The sequence below is a fragment of the Polypterus senegalus genome, chromosome 10 (genome assembly GCF_016835505.1).
Source record: "Polypterus senegalus isolate Bchr_013 chromosome 10, ASM1683550v1, whole genome shotgun sequence".
Lineage (NCBI taxonomy): Eukaryota > Metazoa > Chordata > Cladistia > Polypteriformes > Polypteridae > Polypterus > Polypterus senegalus.
The window spans coordinates 138,635,863-138,659,231 of NC_053163.1; the positions used below are offsets into that span (position 1 = coordinate 138,635,863).

Below are 23,369 nucleotides of genomic sequence, written 5' to 3' on the forward strand. Positions count from 1 at the left end.
CTTAGCAACCGTTTTACCTTCCTAAATTAGTACTACTGTACTGCATTTCAGTACATTGTTTTACACTTCTCTGTCAGAAAAAAGTCTGGTCGTGATAATCGTTTAAGGCAAATCACGAGAATATCAACAAGATTCGTCCGCCAAATTGTCATTCCCTAAACCTGATAGCTCATCTAACACTAAAGATGCTTTAATCTGTTGTGACATCAGTCGCCATACCTTCCCTAAATCAAAATGGCGGAGAAGCGGGGCTCGGCTACTGCTGCAGCACTGCTGTCAACTAAGCCGGCTTACGCCGACTCGGAGATTGAATTTCTCACACGGCTAGGTGCAGGCGATCTGCTGAGAGGAGCCCTCATAAAGCTGCTTGAAGCCAGACCGGACAACCCGCTTGGCTTCTTGGCCGATCATTTCAAGAATCAGCTGCAGGAGAAGGACGCTGTGAACGGCGCTTCGGGCGGACAAGTGGAGCAGCGATTGCTTGGACAAGCCTGTTGGCACCTCGGTCTTGTCCACCACTCTCAAAGGTATGTATCTTCGTATATTGGTTGTGGGAGATGAAGACTAACGTTCACTGATCAATGTGACTTTGTTCAAGTTATTTATTACTTGCCGGCGAGATTGGTTGGCCAACTGGGGTTTTAGTATAGTTTCGGTACTCGCTGTTCAATGTAATGTCCGTGTTCGATCTTTTCTTCGGGGAATGCTAAATTAATCTCAGATTTAATGATGCATTTGAAATATTCATTGATTTTGTTCATCCCATCCGACGTTTGTACCTTTCTTGTGCCGTAGTGCAGTGGTCCTCAAACAGGGGACCTTATTTAAGTTCCAGGAGGGCCGCAGGATGACTGAAATGAATGATAAAATTACAGCAATATACTCCATGCACTAAAACTCAAGCGCACTGCAGGTACTAGCATATCGTTAGAACGGGAGTGGGCTGCTCAGTTTGAACCAACAACAAAAAGTGAAAATGGGGCGACACGTCACACTGCCAGGAAGAAATTTAGTATTTAAGCATTAGAACATAAACTGTGTTAAGAAACAGCAACATCCATGCTATTCAAACAAGACTACCTGAGGAACTTTGGAGACTTAACACAACAATATAGGCCTACAGCAGGTTAAAAAATTCTACTAATACCTTCAAGTCAGATATGTAAAAGAAATGGAGGCAACAACCATTTAGAAGGTAAAGAAATACATCAATTGATAATTCTATATATGTTTATCATTAAGGAAACTGGAATAGATAGAATAGTGAGTGTGCTTTTATACTAATTGCTTAGACATGCAGTTTGTATTTTTATTGTGTACTGTAATTATAATAATAATAATTCTATACATTTATATAGAACTTTTCTCACTACTCAAAGGACTTTTCATGGTGAGTGGGGAGTCACTTCAACCATCACTAATATGTAGCACCCACCTATATGATGCAATGGCAGCCATTTTTGCACTAGTACACTCACCACACATTATTATTGGGAGGTGAAGCAGTGAGAAAGAGAGACAATTAAAAGTAGGGCATATTTAGGGGGCCAGAATTACTAGGCCATTATGGGCAACTTAACCTGGACATCAGGATACATCCTTCTTTCTATGAAGGATGCCCGAGGATCTTTTATAACCACCGAGAGTCATGACCTTGGTTTTACGTCTTATCCTAAGGATGGCAACATTTTTACAGCATGATGACCCCATTGCTGCACTGGGGCATTGGGATCCATATTCAGACCAAGGGGTAAGCACACCCAGCTGGGCTCACCAACACCTCTTCCAGCAGCAACCCATGCTTTTCTTAGATGGTCTCCCATCCAAGTACTGGCAGAGTCTGAACATGCTTAGCGTGGATGACCTCTCCTGAAGTGCTTGTGGCATGGCTGCTTACCTACAACCGTCCATATCTGTTGGCATATTGATTTATAGTTCATTCATTCATTTATCTTGTATATAAACATCTACAAATGGACGCCCGTATGTCTGTCTGTCTGACCCGGAAGTGACAGGTGGAGTCGTGGTAAGGGCTCCACCTCAGTGGTAACAGAAACTCACTTAGCCAATAATACACAAGCGAGGTGAGCACGTCAGCAAAACGAAACCTCCTAGGTGAGAGATGCCCAGAGTAGTTCCTTTCAATTACCTGACATCTCTACATTTCAATAGTTTTTCTGACGGTTTCAACATATTGTAGGATCCCAGGCTTTTTACAGCACGGGATCTGTCTATCTGTCTATCTATCTATCTATCTATCTGTCTATCTGTCACTTTTGTTGTCACACTCCAAATCAGGCTTATGTTAAAACCTACACATATATATGTTTGGTATCATTCTTTTCAGAATTAATCGAACTTTACTGTAATGTTGTTAGATTTTCAGATTGTTATTATGTTTTTAAATTATAAATTAAAATATTAGTTATAATGGGAATATTCCAATCAGTAAGAAAGTAAAATTTTTTTTCTCATTTCATGATTTTTACTCCATTAAATAATAATTCATTTTTCTTTTACATATTTATAGAATTTTGTGATTTTTGACAAATAATAATTTTTCTTTTGTACATTTACAGATTTTACTAATATTCTGGCCGCAACTGGGGGTTGATAAAAAGATATATGTAGTGTGTGTATGTGAATGGATGCATATACAACCAGGTGTATGTTTTAAGGTATTACTTATTTTTTGCATTGCTAAAAAAGACTGTGATGAGAACATGCCCTTCACTTGATCAAGTTTGTTCATTCTACTATTCATATAGATTGTCCAAAATATCATCATGTTCAGTTTTGAAAGTGGCTAAAGTTTGATTCTCCACCACACTGCTTGGTCACTTGTTCCATGTGTCTGTGGTTCTTTGACTCAAGAAAAACTTTCTGACATTTGTGCAACATCTGCCCTTAACAAGTTTCCACCCTTGTCCCACATATTTGTTTCAGAATGTATTTTAAACTAACAACTGGGACCTACTATTCTAACTCATTTTATAATTTTAAACGCTTCAGTCATGTCACAGCTTAATCTCTGTTTTCTTTAACTGAAAAGGTTCAGCACTTTTCATTCTCTCATAGCTCTCAGTCCTCAGTCCTCACTGGACTATTTCTAGCAGTGCTGTCTTTTTTTTTTTTGTGATGTGGAGACCAAAACTGAGGACAGAACTTCAGTTGTGGCCTGTGGAGGCAAAGTGACAAGGTCAGAGACGGGTAGATCCTCTTGGAGAAGAGTAGGAAATCCCATGGCAGTTTTAATAGCAATTTTGATTCATTGATTGAACAACAGGCTTTTTATAGCACAATGAGCTAAAGGGGAAAAAAAAAAAAACTTAACTTTGCCCAAATAATTTTCGGAGATCATAAGACATTACAGATAATTTTGGGAGATCATAAGACATTACTTCATGAGAACACAGAACCTGTTACTTGAACATTCTGGCCTAATGTTGACCTAAGTGGTTTTACAATTGCTGAAACAAGCATTTCTAAGAAATAGACGGTCCCATGAAGCATTGGTTTTCTTAGCCTGAAATGACTTTTTTAACTGTCTATTATCAAACTAAAGGCGGTTAGACCTTCAGGCCTTGCAGCTACAGAAAAGCCAAAGACGCATTGCTGTTTTTCCTCCACAAGCATCACTAGTGTGTTGTATAGTTTAAACATAACCTCCCTTGACTCAGACTCCACACATTGTGCTATACAGTAGAACCTCTGGTCATGAACATTTCCGAACACATACAAATTGGGTTACGATCAAAAAGTTTGTCAAAATTTTGCATCTGTTCATGACCACACGCTCTGGTGGCGAATAAAAACACTGGCAGCCAGTTTTGTTTGTAAGCACCGATGATTTCCCATTCTCCGTTTTCCATTTTCTTTTGTTTGCGTAAACAGGGCCTCACAAAGCAGCTGATGTTGCAAAAGGAGTTACAATGTTAACCAAGCAGAGACCTCAAGTGCTGGAAGAGGTGGAAAAAATGTTGTTGCTAGTGTGGTTGAACGAGGAGCACCTTGCAGGGGATAGCGTAAGTGAGGCGATCAAATGCGAGAAAGCCAGGAAGATTCATGGCAATTTGCCGAAAAAAAAAAATCCTTCTTCGAGTGGCGAAGGTGAGAAATTTAAAGCCAGTAGAGGATGCTTTGAAAAGTTTCACAAGAGAAGTGGCATTTAATTTTTTTCCCTGCACTTAAAACTCATAAAAAGAGTGCCTACAGTAAGTGGTTCGTAAAGGTCTAGCGCAAACTCTTACAATGTTAGTTTTCTCTGTTGTTCAAGGTTTTCTCATTGTTATTCAATGTTTTTTACATTTAGTTTACTATAACACTGTGCATTCTATGGTATAATTAACTATTTTTGTCCTTGAAAAATATATACATACAGTTTGTACGGTCTGAAATGGATTAATTGTGTTTACATACAATCTTATGGGGAAATTACATTCGGGTCGCGACCAAATTGGGTTGCATCCAGAGTTTAGGAACGAATTACAGTCGTGACCAGAGGTACCAAAGTATAATGTTATACTCAAATTAGCCTTCTTGATTGCTTCTGTACACTGTCTGCATGTAGGTAGTGATGACACTACAACTCCTACGTCCATCTCATAAGGGGTACTTTCAAGTTTCAGACCTCCCTCGCTGTTTTCAAATCTAACATTTCTACTTCCTACATATAATACCTTACTACATTTACTTGCATCTGCCACAAATCTGACCACTTCTGTATGCTGTCCAAGACCCTCAGTAACAGTTTAGGGGATTCAACATCATCTGCCCTTCCACCTAGTTTGGTATCGCCTAAAAACTTAACCAACTTATTGATTATATTCTTCTTTAGATTGTTTATGAATTTTGAAAAGAGCAGTGACTCCAGCTCTGATTTCTGTGGGACATCACTTTTAACATCAGCTAATTTAGAAGATGCTTAATTTCGCCATTAAACTTTGCTTCCTGTGTTTGAAGTCACTGGATGTCAAAGACTTGACAGTCTCGTGAAGAAGATGGTAGGCCGAAATTCATACATGCTGCTGTCGTCACTTATGAATGCTGCACAAGTGTCATAGTTGGCCACTGGTCCTGCTGCAGCTTGCCTGACTGCTGCAGGTGGAGGCAAAAATCCAAGATCAATATAAGATAAATCCATATAGCAGTTTTATTGGAGAAAAGCAATCCGACACCATTACAAGTCATATTACAATTCTGATTAATGAATCCAAGACAAACCTTTTTATGCACAACTCTGATCAAATGAGAAAAAAAAACTTAAATTCCCTAAAACTTGCTGGAATTTCCCAGACATTACCTCTCCCTCCATATTTCAAGATAAAATAGGCTAACCATCTTGTTTATCTTATTCCAGTGGCGTGTTATGTCTGCAGGACAGATGAGATTTGGAGTAGGCAAGAGAAGGATGTGAAATCAGAAACCGGTCAAATTGGGGATATCAGAGAAAACTGTACATCAAGGTCAAAATGAAGAGCAAGAAACAAAGTCAAGGACATAAGGAAAAGGTCAATACGCAAGCAAAAAAAAAACCAAGAAGATCTTTAGCGAGCGATAGAATTTTTTTTTATCCGCATCTCAGATAAGAAGAGATTGCCCTGCAAGACCTCAGTTGCGTCCCAGTGCCAAGGTCGTCTCTTAATGAGCACCTATGGGACAAGGGTGACCTACATTCCAAATTCAAGTCAAAAGTCATGGTTTAGGAGATTTCATGATGAGTGATATATACAGTAATATATATATACTAGCCAACCCGCAGCGTACCATATGCCGCATAATCAGGCCGGTTTTTTAATGATTTTTAAGCAGAGGGAGAAAATTAACATTTGAAAAATCGGTAATGTAATAAATCGGCAAGAAAAGCAACATTGTAACAATGCACGGAACGAACCAACACACAATCGTCTGAAGTGACAGAAAACTGGTGCACCGTCCTCGCGCCTTCTCCTGCCAGACGGAGGGATGGGGGTGCACGGCGCGGAGTGTGGAACAGGAGGAAAGGAGAATGACGTTGATTCAGCTCCGTCCGTCATGCTAGTCTGCTGATTTCTCGTTCAGTATGCACTGCCCGCTCATGTGCCCACCTCCAACTCGTCACTTAAGTCGTCGTCTTTACACAGTCCAGATGTACCTGTGACTGACTTTTCATTGCTCTGTGCGGTTTTGGCTGCTTTTCTATATATAATCCACCAAGACACCCGACCACAGTAGTAGCGAGATGGGAGGGGGGGTGTGAACAAAGGGTTGGGACGCAACCAGTGGGAGCGTAGGAGTCGCACTTGATGGAACTTAGTTTGCAGCCCGAATGGGGTTCAACGGCTTACCCACGCTCAATGTCATGCATAACTATTTATTGAATGCTGAACATTTCTGGAAAGACACGGTTGTCTAAAACGGGTTGGTGTGAGAATACAACAGTAAGCGAATGAAAAGATGGAACTCTGGAGAGAGCAAAATACAACACAATAGTGAACCCGCAGAATAACAAATGCCGCATAATTATTTAATGATGGTTGAACACTTCTGGAAAGACACAGTTGTCTAAAAAGGGAGGGTTTGAGGATACAACAGAAAGAGAATGAAAAGATGGAACTCTAGACTTTTCATTGCTCTGTGCGGTTTTGGCTGCCTTTCTATATATAATCCAACCAAGACACCCAACCACGGTAGTAGCGAGGTGGGAGGTGGGTGTGAACAAAGTGCAGGAGCATCTAAGAAGCCGCATGTTTGTCGCTGAAGCGAATTGATGCATGTAGCGTGTAAAACAGTGTTTTGCACTTTTTTTAAAGACTGCCTACTTCATTGTGTTTTAACCTTAGTTGTAAAGGATTGTTTTAAGGATCCCATGGGATACCCCTCGCAAACTGTTTCACACGCTACATATGGCGATTCACCTCCGCTAGAAACATGCCTCTATGAACAGTCAACGTAGCTCGGAGGTGCATGACATGCACATGCAATTAACCTGACCTGCACTGCATGTGGCCACTACGACAGATGAATATAAATGACGCCATTTTTTCTGTGTCGTCGCGTCCAAGTTGGTGGGCGTGGCTTTTTCCTGCGTGCGCCATAGGTGTCTCACTTGTCAGCAGCTCGCAAACCGTTTCACACGCTGCATATGGCGATTCATCTCCGCTAGAAACATGCCTCTATGAACAGTCAACGTAGCATGGAGGTGCATGACATGCACATGACATTAACCTGACCTGCACTGCATGTGGCCTCTACGACGGACGAATATCAATGACGCCATTTTTTCTGTGTCGTCGCGTCCGAGTTGGTGGGCGTGGCCCTGCGAGTTGTCGTCGTATCCAATGGTCTTGGAGTTGGTGGCCGTGGCTCTTTCCTACGTGCACCATTGGTGTCTCATTTGTCGGCAGCTTAGTGAATCCACGCCTCTTCCGGCACGCTTTCCATGGTTGTCTTGCCTTAGTGAATTATATATATTAGATAATATACACACTGTCGCTCTGCCTGGGGTTTGTTTCCTGCCTTGCACCCTGTGTTGGCTGGGATTGGCTCCAGCAGACCCCCGTGACCCTGTAGTTAGGATATAGTGGGTTGGAGAGAGAGATTTAAGGTGCATTAAGAAATTCAAGCACTACTAAAAAACTTTTAAGTAATTAAAACACTGGGTGTTTTTTTTTGTTTTTTTTGTTTTTTTTTTAAAATTCTTCTTAATTTTGTTTTATGCTTTAAAATGCAAGCAGTGTTGTAACGGCCGACCCCTTTACCCAGCCGGCAGCTACACCTCCAAGACCTGTGGCCTGGATAATTTACTGAGAAATCTAACTATCAAACCGTACTTCTACACAATTAAACTTTTCCCCACAATCGACGGTATAAATGCAAGTACACAAAAGCAGGATGTAAAATTAAACGGATTAAATGAAACAAGACATGCCACAAAACAGATATAAATATAAATATCCCTCCACCCCAGCAACAACAAGACAGCACCAAATATAAATACAAAAACCCTCCCTTGTCCCTGTAACATATAACACACAACACGAACAACAAAATGACTGATAAACAGAATGATTGTGAACTTGAGTCCGAATATAAAAAATGTCCTGAATACGGATGACTGAACTAGCGGCAATTGTGGTGTTTGATTTTCCCGGCGATTGGAGCAACCTCACCGTGATTCCTCGGCGTATGGTGGATGGTGAATCGACCCCGGGGTCTCAGCAGATGCAGGTTGAAAGACAGTCCGGAAAATGAAAAGCAAACTGGCGAAAAGGCGCGATGTGAAGAAACAGCAAGCAAGTTGAAGTGGTTGAAACAAAACGGTCTTTTTTTCCTTCTCCTACCTCTTTTTCTCTCTCTTTCCTCCTCTCTCCTGATTACTTAAATAGTCTGTGACGGCTGTGATTGATTAATTAAGAACAGGTGTTTTCCAGGTTTGCGGCTGTGGTCTCCTTCCATCATCCGTCCTCCTTTACGGGGACGGCATTAACTGATACACATACAAACAGCAAATGGGACAATGAAACGAGACGCACTCAGAACTGACATTTAAACACTAACTATGTGGCCCCGCTACAGTGTAATAGCGCTTGCAGCAAATATAATTTTGCTAATAAATGAAAGTTCAAAAACAAACACCTGCAGCAAAGGTACAAGAGGGGATGTATAATGGCCTGTGCAGGGGGGCCCTCACATATTCTCATAGTTCCCTGTGGGACCTTTGGAAGAATATAGTTTGAGAAAGACTGTCCTACCAACCAGAAAACAAAAGGTTAAGAACATGAGTTGATTGAATATTATACTACTGGCTCCCGCCATGTTCGCAGTTTCCTTTTTATTGGGTCTTTTCCTGATTAGATTAGATTAAATTAAATGAACATTATTAATCCCAAGGGGAAATTAGATGTATACAGCTGCAGAAAAATAAAAAAAAATAGGCTACAGACTGGCAGGACAGATAATCCAATCAATCAATGAATCAATCACTCAGTAAATAAATATAATGTATATTGTGCAGAAACTGCAAAATTAACTTAGAGTATCAGTATTTAGTTTGGGCCGTAGGGAGAAAGCATTAAATTGTCTGATAGCAGTGGGTAGAAAAGACCCCCAGAGACGCTTCTTAGCACAATGTGGAGGAATCTTATAGGGGCTGGAGGGTATTTTTCAAGATGGCGCCCAATTTTGCCCACATCCTCTTTTCCACAACAACTTCCATTTTGTGCAGGCCTCATGCCGTGATGGTGCAGGCTTCACTGATAAGTTTGTTCAGGCATTGTGTGTCTTTTGAGTTCAAGTTGCTTCCCCAACAGACAGCAGAGTAGAACACCACACTGGGTACTATGGTCTCCTATGGTATCATAGTTACCTGGAATCTCAGATGCTAAAGTTCCCGGTGGATATGGCGTTTGGACACAATCTCCTATTGTTTCACAGGTATGTAAGATTTAAAACTAGTTAATGCTAGTCCTGTTAATTCCACATCCCAGACATGCCCTATCAGTTAATTTGCAGCTCTGCATTGTTCCCATATGAGTAAATGAATGAGTGTTCACTGCAGTGGAGTGGTGTGTCTGATCTATAGTCTGTTTGCATGTCTGCCCACTGCTGCCAGGATAAGCACTAATTCACCATGACCCTGAACTGAATGAGCTGATTAGGAAATGGTTGGATGGAATGCTAGTAATTCTGTAGAAATACGTCCAACTTGCCTCAATGCTGGAGCATACCTGTGTGGTTTGAGCAAATGTGTCACATCCGCGGCTCCAGGCCAGTTGGGTTCTTTAGTTTGGGTTCTTGTTTCTAGTCCTAGGGCGACTTAACTGCGAGGAGTGGCTTCAACAAACTTGTGGCTGCTTGCCTGACTTGCATCCATTTTTGCTTGGCTTTCACTTTCTGATGCTGATAGAGGTAATGGGCCCAGACAGGTTTTGGCCTATGCAACACACTTAATAATCCTTAGGAGTATTTTTTCTGGTCTGATCCAATTTTTATTTATCAGTTCCTATGGCATGCTGAAATGCAGCAGTATGAGGAATAACCTTAGCTTAATTTGAGTCTGGCTTTCGTAAGTAGGCTGTGATGTGCTTTTTGGCGAAATTTGCCTCCGCATAGTGCATCCTCCATTGCAATGGAGCTGAGACTTGTTTGTTTACTGTATACATTTACAGTTTGAAATTGCGGTAAAATGAGATACTGTATATACAGTGTCCTCCATAATGTTTGGGACAAAGACACATTTTTCCTTGATTTAGTCCTCTGCTCCACAAGTTAAAATTTCAAATCAAACAATTCAGACATTGTGATTAAAGTGCACATTGCAGACTTTCATTTAAGAGGATTTGCACACACAGAAATGACAACACTATTTCTATATGGCCCCCTGTTTCAGAGCACTGTAATGTTTGGGTCAATTGCCCTCACAGGTGTTTGTGATTCCTCAGGTGAGTTTTATTGCTTCATAAAACACCTCAGCTTGCTTTCTACCCTATAATTGCCATTGTTCAACTTGAGGACAAAAGCCATTATGATGCTGAAAATCAAGAATAAAACCATCAGTAAAACCATAGGATGACTGAAATCAACTGTCTGGAATATCATGAAGAAGAAAGAGCACACTGGTGAGCTCAGTAATTACAAAGGGACTGGTAGGCCAAGGAAGACCTCCAGTGCTTATGACAGAAGAATGCTCACCATGGTAATAAAAAAAAGCCCCAAGCGCCTGTCCAACAAATTAGAAACAGTCATCAGGAGGCCAAAGTGTGTGTCAGAGATGATTATGAGTAGAAACTTCATGAATAGAAACACAGAGGCAACACTGCAAGATGCAAACTACAAAAACAGCAAGGCCAGATTACGATTTGTGAAAAAGTACTTAAAAGAGCCTGCAAAAAGGTTTTTTGGATGGAGGAGATGAAGGTGAACCTGATCAGAGTGATGGCAAGAGCAAAGTGTGGAGACAAAAAGGAACTGCTTGAGATCCAAAAGTCAGACCACCTCATTTGTTAAACATGGTGTCGGGGGTGTTGTGGCTTAGGCATGTATGGCTACCACAGGTCCTGGCACACTTCTCTTCATTAATGCTGGAACTGCTGATGCCGGCTGCACGGTGAATTCTGAGGTGTATAGAAACATCTTATTTGCTCAAATTGTCTCCAAACTCATTGGACGGTGCTTCATCCTACAACAAGATAATGATCCAGGCATACTGCTAAGGCAACGCAGGAGTTTTTCAAAGCAAAAAAATGTAAAATTCTTGAATGGTAAAGCCACGCACCCATTTGAGTACTTAAGGGGACAAGCCCCCAAAAACAAGCAGTAACTGAAGATGGCTGCATTAGAGGCTTGGCAGAGCATCACCAGAGAAGATCCTCAGCACCTGGTGATGTCTTTGAATCACAGACTTTAAGGAGTCATTGTATATAAGGGATATGTGACAAAGTACTGAATATGACGGCTTTAATAGATAATAATAAATCTTTGTAATTATATAGCGCTTTTCTCACTACTCAAATCGCTCTGCAATTACAGGTTAAGGGCTTTGCTTAAGGGCCCAACAGAGCAGAGTCCCATTTGGCATTTACAGGATTCGAACCGGCAATTTTCCGATTGCCAATGCAGATCCCTAGCCTCAGGGCCACCACTCTGCCTATTGCTGTGTCCCAAACATTATGGTACCCTAAAATGGGGGTTTGGCATTGTCATTGTCATTTCTATATGGTGTGACCAAAATGTATGCACATACCCTTGAATGAAAGTCTTTAATGTGCACTTTGTACTTGTAACCTTTGTGGGCTTTAACAGGCCCTCTTTGTTTAACAGCCACCATGCCTTGACTCCCAAAGAAGACTAGAAAAAACTCCTAAAAAAACCCTTGGATGGTTTGGAGGTTTAGCAGAAATCTTGGGAAAGGAAATTCAGAGAGAGACCCCCTTCCAGAGGTAAGTACTGTGATATATGGCCGGCCATTCATCCCGGCCAATACCCCCAGGCCGCCAGATGGAGCCCTTCCTACAGCATGGAGGTGCCCCGAATTCAAGCAGGGCATCATGAACATTGGAGTTTTCCTGTACAGCCCTGCTGGATAACGTCGGGGCCACATGGGGACGCTGCAGGGAAGCCCAGAGACTTGTATTTTCCCTACAGCCCGGAAGTACGTCCCAGTCACATGGACAGAGGAAATGACGTGCTTCCGGGTTGAAGAAGAGGAGTTTTTACCTGAACCGGAAGTGCTGGATAATCACATGGACTGAGGGCTCAGAAGCACTTCCGGGTCATGGAGTATAAAGGACTCTAGGAAATCCCAGACGGACGAGCTGAGTTGGGAGGAAGGGAACAACACGTCTGGGAGTAGGAGTATTGGTTATTATTGTATTGATTATTAGTAGTTTATTGTTTATGAGTATAGTGGAATGGAGGGTGCTTTGTGCACTTTATTATTGTAATAAAGAAAATTATTAGACTTTTATCTGGTGTTTGGCGTCTGGTCTGAGGGTTCAAGGGGACAACAGCGCCCCTATCTGTCACAGTAATGATAACCCTAACTCAGGTAGGTTGAGTGTGTAGTGGGTGTCAAAAATGTGGTATATACATTACGCAAAACAGAACACAAGTAATCCTCATCACAGAGCTAGATGGCTTACCTATCATGGCCACCTCAGAAATACAACACAACAGTACAAACTACTACTTTGAACTACTGCAAGTGCAGGCTCAGAACACAGTAACAACCATCCATCCATCCATTATCCACTGCTTATCCAAGGTCGGGCAGCAGCCTAAGCAGGGAAGCCCAGACCTCCCTCTCCCCGGCCACCTCCTCCAGCTCCTCTGGGAGTGCCCCGAGGTGTTCCCAGGCTAGCCAGGAGATATAATCCCTCCAGTGTGTCCTGGGTCTGCCCTGTGGCCTTCTCCCAGTGGGAGATGCCTGGAACACCCCAGGGAGGCATCCAGGGGACATCCTGACCAGATGCCCGAACCACCTCAACTGACTCCTCTCAATGCGGAGGAGCAGAGACTCTACTCTGAGTATCTCCAGGATAACTGAACTCCTCACCCTATCTCTAAGAGAAAGTCCAGCCACCCTGTGGAGAAAACTCATTTCGGCTGCTTGTATCCGCGATCTTGCCCTTCCGGTCACTACCCAAAGCTCATGGCCATTGGTGAGGGTAGGAACGTAGATCAACTGGTAAATCAACAGCCTCGCCTTTTGGCTCAGCTCGCTCTTCACCACGACGGACAGTTGCAGAGCCTGCATTACTGCGGATGCCACACAGATCTGTCTATCAACCTCCCACTCCATTCTTCCCTCACTCGTGAACAAGACCCTAAGATACTTGAACTCCTCCACTTGAGGCAGTAATGTATTCCCAACCCGGAGAGAGCATTCCACCCTTTTCCAGCTGAGAATCATGGCCTCAGGTTTAGAGGTGCTGACTCCCATCCCCGCCGCTTCACATTCGGCTGCGAACCGCTCCAGTGAGAGCTGGAGGTCACTGTCCACTGAAGCCATCAGAACCACGTCATCCGCAAATAGCGGAGACGAGATTCTGAGGTCAATGAACCAGACCCCCTCTGCTCCTTGGCTGCGCCTAGAAATTCTGTTCTTAAAACTTAACAGAATTGGTGACAAAGGGCAGCCCTGGCGGAGTCCAACCTCAACAGGAAATGAGTCTGACTTATTACCGCCAATGCGGACCAAGCTCCTGCTCCTCCTGTACAGGGACTGAATGGCTCGTAACAACGAGCCTTGTACCCTGTACTCTTGGAGCACACCCCACAGGATGTTTCGATGGACACGGTTGAATGCTTTCTCCAAATCTACAAAACACATGTGGACTGGTTGGGCAAAGTCCCATGCCCCCTCCAGGATCCTGGCCAAGGTGTAGCGCTGGTCCAGTGTTCCATGGCCAGGACGGAATCTGCATTGTTCCTCTTGAATCCGAGATTCGACCCTCGACCAAACTCTCTTCTCCAGCACCCCTGAATAGACCTTACTGAGGAGACTGAGGAGTGTGATCCCCCTATAGTTGGCACACATCCTTCGGTCACCCTTCCTAAAAAGGGGGACGACCACCCCGATTTGCAAATCTGGAGGCACTGCCCCCAATGTCCATGCGATGTTGCATAGATGTGTCAACCAGGACAGCCCCACAACATCCAGAGCCTTGAGGAACCCAGGCTGTTATCAGTTTTGAGCCTGTGACCCCACATGAACTTAAATCAAGGATCGGCGTTTCCCTTGTCCGGGAAAGGGTACCCGGGGTCCCACCCTGGAGCCAGGCTTGGGGTCGGAATGCCAGAGCTCCCTCCTGGTGTCTGGCTCTTTGACCACGGGGCCCAGCCGGGCTCAGCCCGAAGGAGCAATGTGGTTCCGCTCTCTTGTGGGCCCGCCACCTGCAAGAGAGGCCATAGGGGTTGGGTGCAATGTGATATGGGTGGTGGCCGAAGGCGAGAGCTCTGGCATTCGGACCCTCGGCTGCCGAAACTGGCTCTTGGGACTGTAACAACCTTCGAAGCTAAATGCAAGAATAGATTATGCCACTCACTACATACAGAACTATCGCATTTGATACAGATTTCCTAAAATACATCAAAAACAAACTGGAAACTAATCTCTCTATTTAAAAAAAAAAAAAAATCCTGGAAAGGAAAAGCAGGGCTACGAGATGTGATCTTCTCGGAAGTTCTTGGAAGACACTTAAAAGACCAGCAAGACATAAACAATATCCAATAAGAGCATGGCCAGCAAAACACTCAGTCGTGTAAAGGCACGTAGTACACACACATCCTGTGCTCTCAGCACATATAAAGTGTATAAGGACAATACATTCTAGATGAAACTTCAACAACTAAGCAAAGAAGAAAGAGCAGCACAGAGAAAAGAGACCTAAAAGCACTGGAGAGAAAAAAAGGCAGATAAAAGATTATGAAAGCAATGGAATTCGAAAGGCTCAAACAAACGATGGCGCAGTACACATGCAGAGAAAGGGAGAGAATATGAAAGCAGTAAAATTCGAAAGTATTGTAGTATCCCAGCCAGGCTGAAGCCTTTTTTGTTTTAAGTGAATGTTAGGTCCAATTGAGGAAGTGTGGAGTACAGCACGGAAGACTGATAGCAGCGCGACAGCAGATGATCCGACGGCACCTCCTTCGCATGCGTTTGGCTGCCCCCCTTGACAACGCGAGCAGCATTGTACGTCCTGACAAAAAGATTTAACCACGCCAGGGGCCGAAAATAGAGGACAGGTATTGTTTTTACAACATTACGCAAGACAAGGTAGTGAGACATCATTTAAAACAAGTCCATGGACATCCAACCTAGCAGTTGTTGGATCGCTGTTGGCAGACATGCATCATCTGCTCCCAGCTCTTAAAACAACAATAAGAGACAAGCAAAACACACAGCTCGCCAGCAGCAAAAAGCCTGCAGATGATCAGACTGCTTCTCCTTAGCGTGCATTCAGCAAACCTAACCCTTGCCCACCCCCACCCCCTTCACAACGCGAGTGACAGAGATGCGAAGTGGCAAAAGGATAGCTGCTGTACAGGCTTTGAAATGATTGGGCAGTGAGACAAACAGAACAGGCAGCTCGCCAGCAGCAGAAAGACAGCAGATGATTCGACGGCATCTCCTTAGCGTGCGTTCAGCCGCACCCTGTTCTCAACGCAAGCAGCATTATATGTCCTGCAAGGAAGAGGTGTAACCACGCCAGGTGCCAGAAATAAAGTATTGTTTTTACAAAAGTTTTAAAATAAAAGTGAAAATAATGCATAAGTAACAATTCCCATGAAACTAACAATCTCTTTAAATTGTATATCCGGTAAACCAAACCTGGGGGTGGGCGAGCAAAGTGAGCAGGGGGCGGAGTCCCCTAGTTAATAAAACCAACAAACAACAATATCTGTCCATCAGCTAATAGTCGAACCACGGCCAGATTGTAAAAAACGAGCCAGACAAGCCAGTCCCAGAGACCTCAGCCACCTCCCTCCTATTGGCCAGCTTACAAATGAGTTAGTGCGGAGCTGGCCAATCAGAAGAAAGACCCTTCTTTCTATCCTATGATTCCAGAGCTCCTTTATCTGAGATAATTTTTTTTATGGCAGACCAACAACTTGGAAGTTGAGCAGTGGCACCAAATGCCACGAAAAGAAAAAGCGAATAAGGGAGGATTAGTAATGGTTTATAAAAATCGTATTTCTTATGTTTTAGCACTAATGACTAGCCACAGAGATGCAGTATGCACTGCTAATCAGCAGCTCTACTCAGGGTATACTAAACTGAACAAGTGATTCTTCAGCCTGATTTAAAAGCTTAGACTGAAGGGGCACCTCTTATAGTAGCAGGCAGGCAATTCCACAGCTACAGGGTCCTGTAACTAAAAGCTCGACCTCCCACTGCTATTTTATTTATTCTTGCATTTATAAGCAGATTGGCATCTTGAGCTCTTAATGTGCTCTCTGGTTCGTAAATAATAATAAACTCAGAAAAGTAAGTAGGGCCTTGGCCATTTAAAGCTTTATATGTTAAATGTTACATTTCATTTTTCATTCTTTTCAGTGTTATTATTCTTGGCACTAGCCCTTGCTTTGGGACACCATCCATCCCCAAATACTGCCCTTGGATTTTCTCCATTCAACAACTTTTCAAATTCCCTTATTAATATGCAGTGAGTAATGTATATATTGTACTGTACATTAGTAGCTTTTAAATACAATGCACCTGTGTAGGGTTATATTATTTTGTGGGTCACTTGGTGTGTGCTGATAAGGCTACATCAGGCAGACTTTACACCTGGTGTAACTCCAACACAACCAGAGGGCTGTTTCACAAAAATCATAACCAGATGAGCTCTATATGTGAAAAGATGTACGAAGGAGAGTAATGGCGTAGAGAGATTTGTCTCTTCTTCTGCCTCTGTGAATGAGACAGCCAGTGTATGGCAGCCATGCTCCTTCCACTTCCTTGTACCACCACATTCCATGATGAGAGACCAAATTATACTAAGGAAGGCATTTCTTGTGCCATTGAAGAACAAAGGTGTGCCACTGTATGCTATGCCAAATTTTATTTTTGCATTCTTTTTTTTTTCCTCCACCACTTCTTAGCATTAAGATGTGTTTATGTATAGTAAGTTGAAGTTTACTATACTACAATAAGTCTCTCCTGTTTAATATTGGGGCACACCATAAGCTGTGATTGATTATTTCGGATTTTAGTTTAGAAAATGTTTACGGTTGATTTACAATTGGTTTCATTTAAATAACTAATTCCTACCGAGGCTGCTTTAGTTTTTCACTCTTTCTCTTTTGAGCTTTGGATCAACAAACAAGTGCTCATGTCAGAAGAGCCCAACATAGGGTGTTTGCTTACTTCAGTGATAAATCGTGTTGTGATTCACTTTCTTTTTAATTTCTTCTTTGCTAGTTGCAGTTAATTTTATGATCGTTATCTTGAAGGACTAGTCCTTTGTTGGAGGTTCCTCATATACTACAACATGATTGCCTCATCTGTTTATTATCGCCTTGTTATTTCAACTTGCCACATTGTTATTAGTCCTAAACTACCCCCGTCTCAGATTTTGTGGAACATGTTGGAGGGTATTAAACCACCTTAATAAAAGGACAAGGGTGTGTGTGTGTGTGTGTGTGTCCATTCTGATGGATGGCCGGATCCCATGCCCGGCCGGGACACCCCTTTGATACTGGATCAGGGGGAACAGAATTGGGATGCACACTACGTCCCCCGGAATGCGTGGTGGCAGCCCTCCTGTTGGGCTCCATGGCCGCCACCGGGAGGAGCTGTACAACTCAACGAGCCTGTGTGGGCTGGAATGCAGTGTGTGGGCTATAAGAAGAACCTGCAGCAACAACTCAAGATGCCAGAGTCGGGAAGAAGAGGATTAAGCTGCCTGGGAGGAGCGGAGGAAGAAGAATATTTTTGAGTTGTTTTGTGTGGTGCTTTGTGGGACTGTGCTGTAACTGAGGGACACTGGGAAGACGTGACCCCCCATCAGAAGAAAGTAAATCTTTTTGTTTTATTTTTTACCTGTGCCTCTGTCAGTCTGTGCCGGGTTGGGCACTATATAGTGCTTTTCACACCACCTTGTTGCTACGTCTCTGTTATATGCTATTTAGTATGGCATTTGTAAAAGCAGTGACGTGCCATCTGTTGGAATGAAAAATGCAGTTCATTTTGTTACTACATGCAGTACAAAATACAAAATATTATTCCAATAGATAGTGTACTACAACCATTAATGCTGAATATGCTGAGGTCTATATTGATTACTAAAATTTCAACCCATCTTAGATGGGTAGCAGAGCTAGATTCAGAAGAAATGTGTATTTTCAAAAAACAATGTAGTTGATTGGATAAAACACTAAATACTTTGTGTTGTTCTACTGTTTTATTTGAATACAAGTCAAAGAAAATGTCACTTTTTTTTTTATAGCATTTTCCGTACTGTTGCAACTTTTTTGGATTTGGGATTGTAGAATCGCCAATTAACCTAACATATGTGTCCTGGGGTCGTCATATTTTTTAAACTACAGACTGCTTATATTCAGTTTTAATTTAGCCTTCAATGAATCGGGATTAACTATAAGGCAAAAAGGTATCAATTTCTATGAAATACATACCTTAAACATTTCTGGGTGTGTCCAGACTTTTGATTGGTATGGAGTAAAAATGTTCAGTACATTTCTTAAGAAACTAAATCATACATGGCAGTTTAGTATATTTCAGATTCTAAACTGAGAACAGAAATAACATATCAGATGGAGCATACAGTTCAATTAAAGATGGGAGCCGGCGTCTAATTAAAGAACTGGCTAAAACAAAAGCCAGCAGCCACAGGGGTCTCATGGGACAAAAAACTGAGAAACATTGTTCTACTCTCCACTTGTCCTAATTCATGCCTGCCAGGCAGACAGTTTCAGGTTGCTTAGTGTAACATTTCACAATGGAATGAGGCTGTGAGAGCCACTTGTAAGTTACCTAAGTTACATGTAGCCTTCCCAAGTGGCCATGTGCTCTCATGATACACACGAGTCAGTCACCTGGTTGCCGCAGAGCTGTGCTGTGTGTTAAATAGGGGAGTCTTGGCATTCACGTCCCTTACCTCCTGGGTTGGTTGCGTACATGTCAGAGAGCTGATCTGGGTGGGGTGGGGAATGAACCGCACTTCTGTAGCTGACTTAGTGTTTTCCACTTTCATGTTTTTACTTTTGTAGAATTTTGGATATTATTTGTCATTACACCATATGTTGAGATACTCTAGCTCCTGGTGAATTTCCATATTTACGTATGGCAGTGTGGTGTAGTGTTGAACTTCAATCCCGGGCAGCACGGTGGCACAGTGGTGGCACTGCTGCCTCACAGTTAGGAGACCTGGGTTCGCTTCCCGGGTCCTCCCTGCGTGGAGTTTGCATGTTCTCCCCTTGTCTGCGTGGGTTTCCTCCCACAGTCCAAAGACATTCAGGTTAGGTGCATTGGCGATCCTAAATTGTTCCTAGTGTGTGCTTGGTGTGTGTGTGTGCGTGCCCTGCGGTGGGCTGGCATCCTGCCTGGGGTTTGTTCCTGCCTTGCGCCCTGTGTTGGCTGGGATTGGCTCCAACAGACCCCCGTGACCCTGTGTTAGGATATAGCGGATTGGACGATGACTGACTGACTAACTGACTGACTTCAATCCCTGAGGCTGTGGGTTCAAATCCCACTACTGACACTGTGTGCCAGTGAGCAAGTTATGTGACCTGTCTGTGCTCCAATTGGAAGAGCAAAAGAAATGTACCCAATTGTAACTCAAATGCAGTAAGTCACCTTGGATAAAGGTGTCAGCCAAATACTTAAATTATAATAAGTTATCACAAAAAAAATTTGGACAAAATGTACATCTCGGGCTGAAAGAATCTAACTAGGAACTCCTGAAGTAAACGGGACTTGTTAACCCACTGATTTCCCTTTTATTACAGATCTGCCTTCAACAGCAATGTAACGATTGCCTATCATCTGCTGTCATCTAACAACGTGATGAAGAAACGAGGCCTGAAAGGAAAACTCTACACTGCCCTGCTCTCTGAAATTGGAAAAAGGGGTACTGCCACAGAGACTTCCAAGGCCTTTCTGCTAAAGAAAATCCAATGTCAGGACCACGTGGCTGTACCCTTTGAGGTGTTTAGGCATGGAGTGCTTACCTGTTTCGTTTTTGAGGATTATGTCTGTAAATCTCGCTCACTCTTCCAGAGCATCTTGCAGTCGACAAAAGCCAGCAGAGGGTTGTGCCATGCTATCCTTGGCACACTGCAGGATGCTCTGGAAGCCACTGACTGCCACAACCCAGCACGCTACTTGGAGGCCAGCTCCCAAATTTCCCCTTGCAGGTTGGCACAAGCCATGGACCAGGCTCAGGCTTCTGATGGCCTATTGATGACAGAGGAGGAGTTCCTCAATGAGGCAGCCATGATGTTCATTAGCAGGGTGAAGTCCATCTCATGAGACAGGTCCGGCGCCTGCTAATTTCTGTGTGGCATGGATTAGCGCACTGCTACTTGATAGAATTAACTGGCAGCAGCAAACCCCAGACTACCTTGAAAATAAACAGTCCATTACGTTAAGTAGAATGACCATTGTTCACAAAGCTAAGCAAGCCAAATGATTTGATGCCTCTTCACACCATGGTTGAATATTTGCTTCCCTTCAGGATTTCCCTTCTGCCTTTCTTTGTTTCAACTACACAAAATTAAGAGAGCGTGCAGTCATCTCTGCCATGAAATACTCTTTTGGACATTTGCATGTGGAGGGCCATTCAGACAAACCCTCTCCTTTGGCCTTCCCCCATCTGCAGGGAGCAGCAGGCTCCTTACAGTAACTTATACTTTAATTTACTATAGTGCCTTCCTTACCCCAATTTCAGTTTAGGTTGTACTGAAATACTTAATAGACATCAAAAAGGTACTTTGCTTGAAAACTCTACAGCATGCAATTGAACAGAATATTTCCTTAACATTTCACTTTGCAGTCCTTGATCCCCTGATGGATGGTGACTGGTATAGGTAGGGGAGTCAGGAGCGAACCATCATATATTCAAGACATTGATGTTGTGTACCATTTGAAGTGAAAAGTTCACAATTTACAAGTTCTTAAGTCGGAATTTTCAACCGGAATGCCCCGTTAAGTCGGATTTCCAACTTGGAAACTCTGGGCTGGTCTGTCAACTCTGGGTTTGTCTGACTTCAGATCATGACGTCAATCCACACAGGCGATATACACTGAAAACTTTAGTGAAAGTTGTAGTACTGTACTGTTTATTAGCACTTTTGTCTATTTGTGGCTCATTAAATCAGTCATACACACAGTACTGTCCAATTTTTATCTGTGGACATGCTGCTATGGTGTTGAGATACGCACAATACTACACAATGCGCTGTTATCAACTGCTATTTATTCTGATGGAGGAAGCACAACAAAGGTTTTCCTGGTCTCATTCATATTGATTTTCAGAATGTTATACTGGAACGCGTTCAACTCGGGTGTGACGTCGTTCTCGGCTCTGACATCCAACTTCCGAGGTAAATGGAATGCAGCATTACATTCCATCTCTTGGGGGAAACTTATAATTGCAGGAATTTATAAGGTCAGCTATGGAGAAACTCTACAACATTTGCATGTGCCATCTGCTTTGTTAAACAGCTAAATATAGTGGTATAATTATTAGGGAGGGGATCCATAGGAACAAGTAACATTTGTAATGTGTTAGTCCATTAAATTTAAAGCAAACACGTCCATTTCCATCCAAGCATTTTCTACCGCTTATACCGTCTGGGTTGCATGTCTAAGCAAAGATACTCTTCCCTGCCAACTCTTTTAAGAGATACTGATGTTATTCTAAACCAGCTGGGAGATTTAATCTCTCCAGCATGTCCTAAGTCTGCCCCAAGGTCACCTCCTGATTGGACAAGCCTGACACACCTACGCAGGGTGGAGTCGAGGAACCATCCTAATCAGATGCCTCAACCACCTCCACTTACTCCTTTCATTGCAGAGGAGCAGCAACTCTACTTTTGAGCTCTTCCCAAATGCCTCCACTCTTCACCCAATTTCCAAGGCACGAGCTCACACACACTGTGAAGGAAGCTCATTTCCATCACTTGTGTCTGTGATCTAGTTTTGGTCAGTACCCGAAGCTTATGACCATAGATGAGGATGGGAATGTAGATGACGCTGTTCTGATCCGTCTGTCAATCTCCTGCTCGCTTCTTTCCTCACTTGTAAGCAAGACCCTGAGATACTTCAACTTCATCCACTTGAGGTAGCACTGCCACCCCAACCTGGAGAGGGCACTCCATCTTTTTCTGGCTGAGTACCATGACCTCCGCCTCAGAGATGCCAGTCCTCATCTCCAGTGGGCCTACCACCTGCAAAGTCTGGTGCGTTACGTTTAGGACAGCAGTCAAAGGCAAATGCCTTGGTGAACGGATCCCAGGATGCTGAGAAAAGAAAACTCAAGTGTGACATTTTATGCACATCTTTGTTTTTGCTTACTTGTGCATCCAGCAGCCAGTTTGCTCAATATGTTTTTTTTTATTCTTTAGGTTCAGCTTTCCATTTTCTCTACTCTTGCTTTATATACAGTATCTCTATTAAAAACTATGTCGTAATTGACCACAATGGTTGAAGATGGTATAGTTTCTTGGGGCAGCTGTAGGTCATCCAATGTATTTAAGCAGTAAATGTAGCATGCAGTTACTGGCTGGCAGTAATATTGATGCTGTTTGATTAGTCAAGCATCTAACCACTTAACTACAGTAGGTAGGCTAAAACCATCCAGTGCTGGTTTGGTGCTCAGTGAAAACTCTGGTGAACTCTTTTGCATCCCCTTACCGGGATCAGCACCTCAGGTGAAGCCTCTGTTGTTGCGCCATGGTGGCTGGTTTGCTTACTTGATGGGGTGAAGATTGGAGTGTTACATTCATAGGTCTGAATCGCAGTCACGTGTCATGTACTCTTTGTGTTATTTGGAAGGTCCTGTATCACATATCAATCAATCAATCAACATTTATTTATATAGCACATATTCATACAAAAAAATGTAGCTCAAAGTGCTTTACAAAATGAATAGAAAAATAGAAGACACAATAAAAAATAAACATAAGTCAACATTAATTAACATAGAATAAGAGTAAGGTCCGATGGCCAGGGTGGACTGAAAAAACAAAAAAAAACTCCAAAGGCTGGAGAAAAAAATAAAATCTGTAGGGGTCCCAGACCACGAGACCACCCAGTCCCCTCTGGGCAATCTACCTAACATAAATCAAACAGTCCTCTTTGTATTTAGGGTATATCTATGACATGCTTCTCGCAACTGAGAGGACCTGGCGGATGTTTGCTGACT

At 43.0% G+C, this 23,369-nt stretch overlaps 1 protein-coding gene across 1 annotated transcript; it reads left to right on the forward strand.

Moving 5' to 3' along the window:
* Positions 1 to 8: 8 nt before the first annotated feature.
* Positions 9 to 23,084, forward strand: tpgs1 (tubulin polyglutamylase complex subunit 1). Its single transcript, XM_039766849.1, has 2 exons — positions 9 to 527; positions 19,951 to 23,084. Exons 1-2 carry the CDS (start codon positions 235 to 237, stop codon positions 20,471 to 20,473), a joined length of 816 nt encoding a protein of 271 aa, XP_039622783.1. The 5' UTR covers positions 9 to 234; the 3' UTR covers positions 20,474 to 23,084.
* The last annotated feature ends 285 nt before the right edge of the window (positions 23,085 to 23,369 follow it).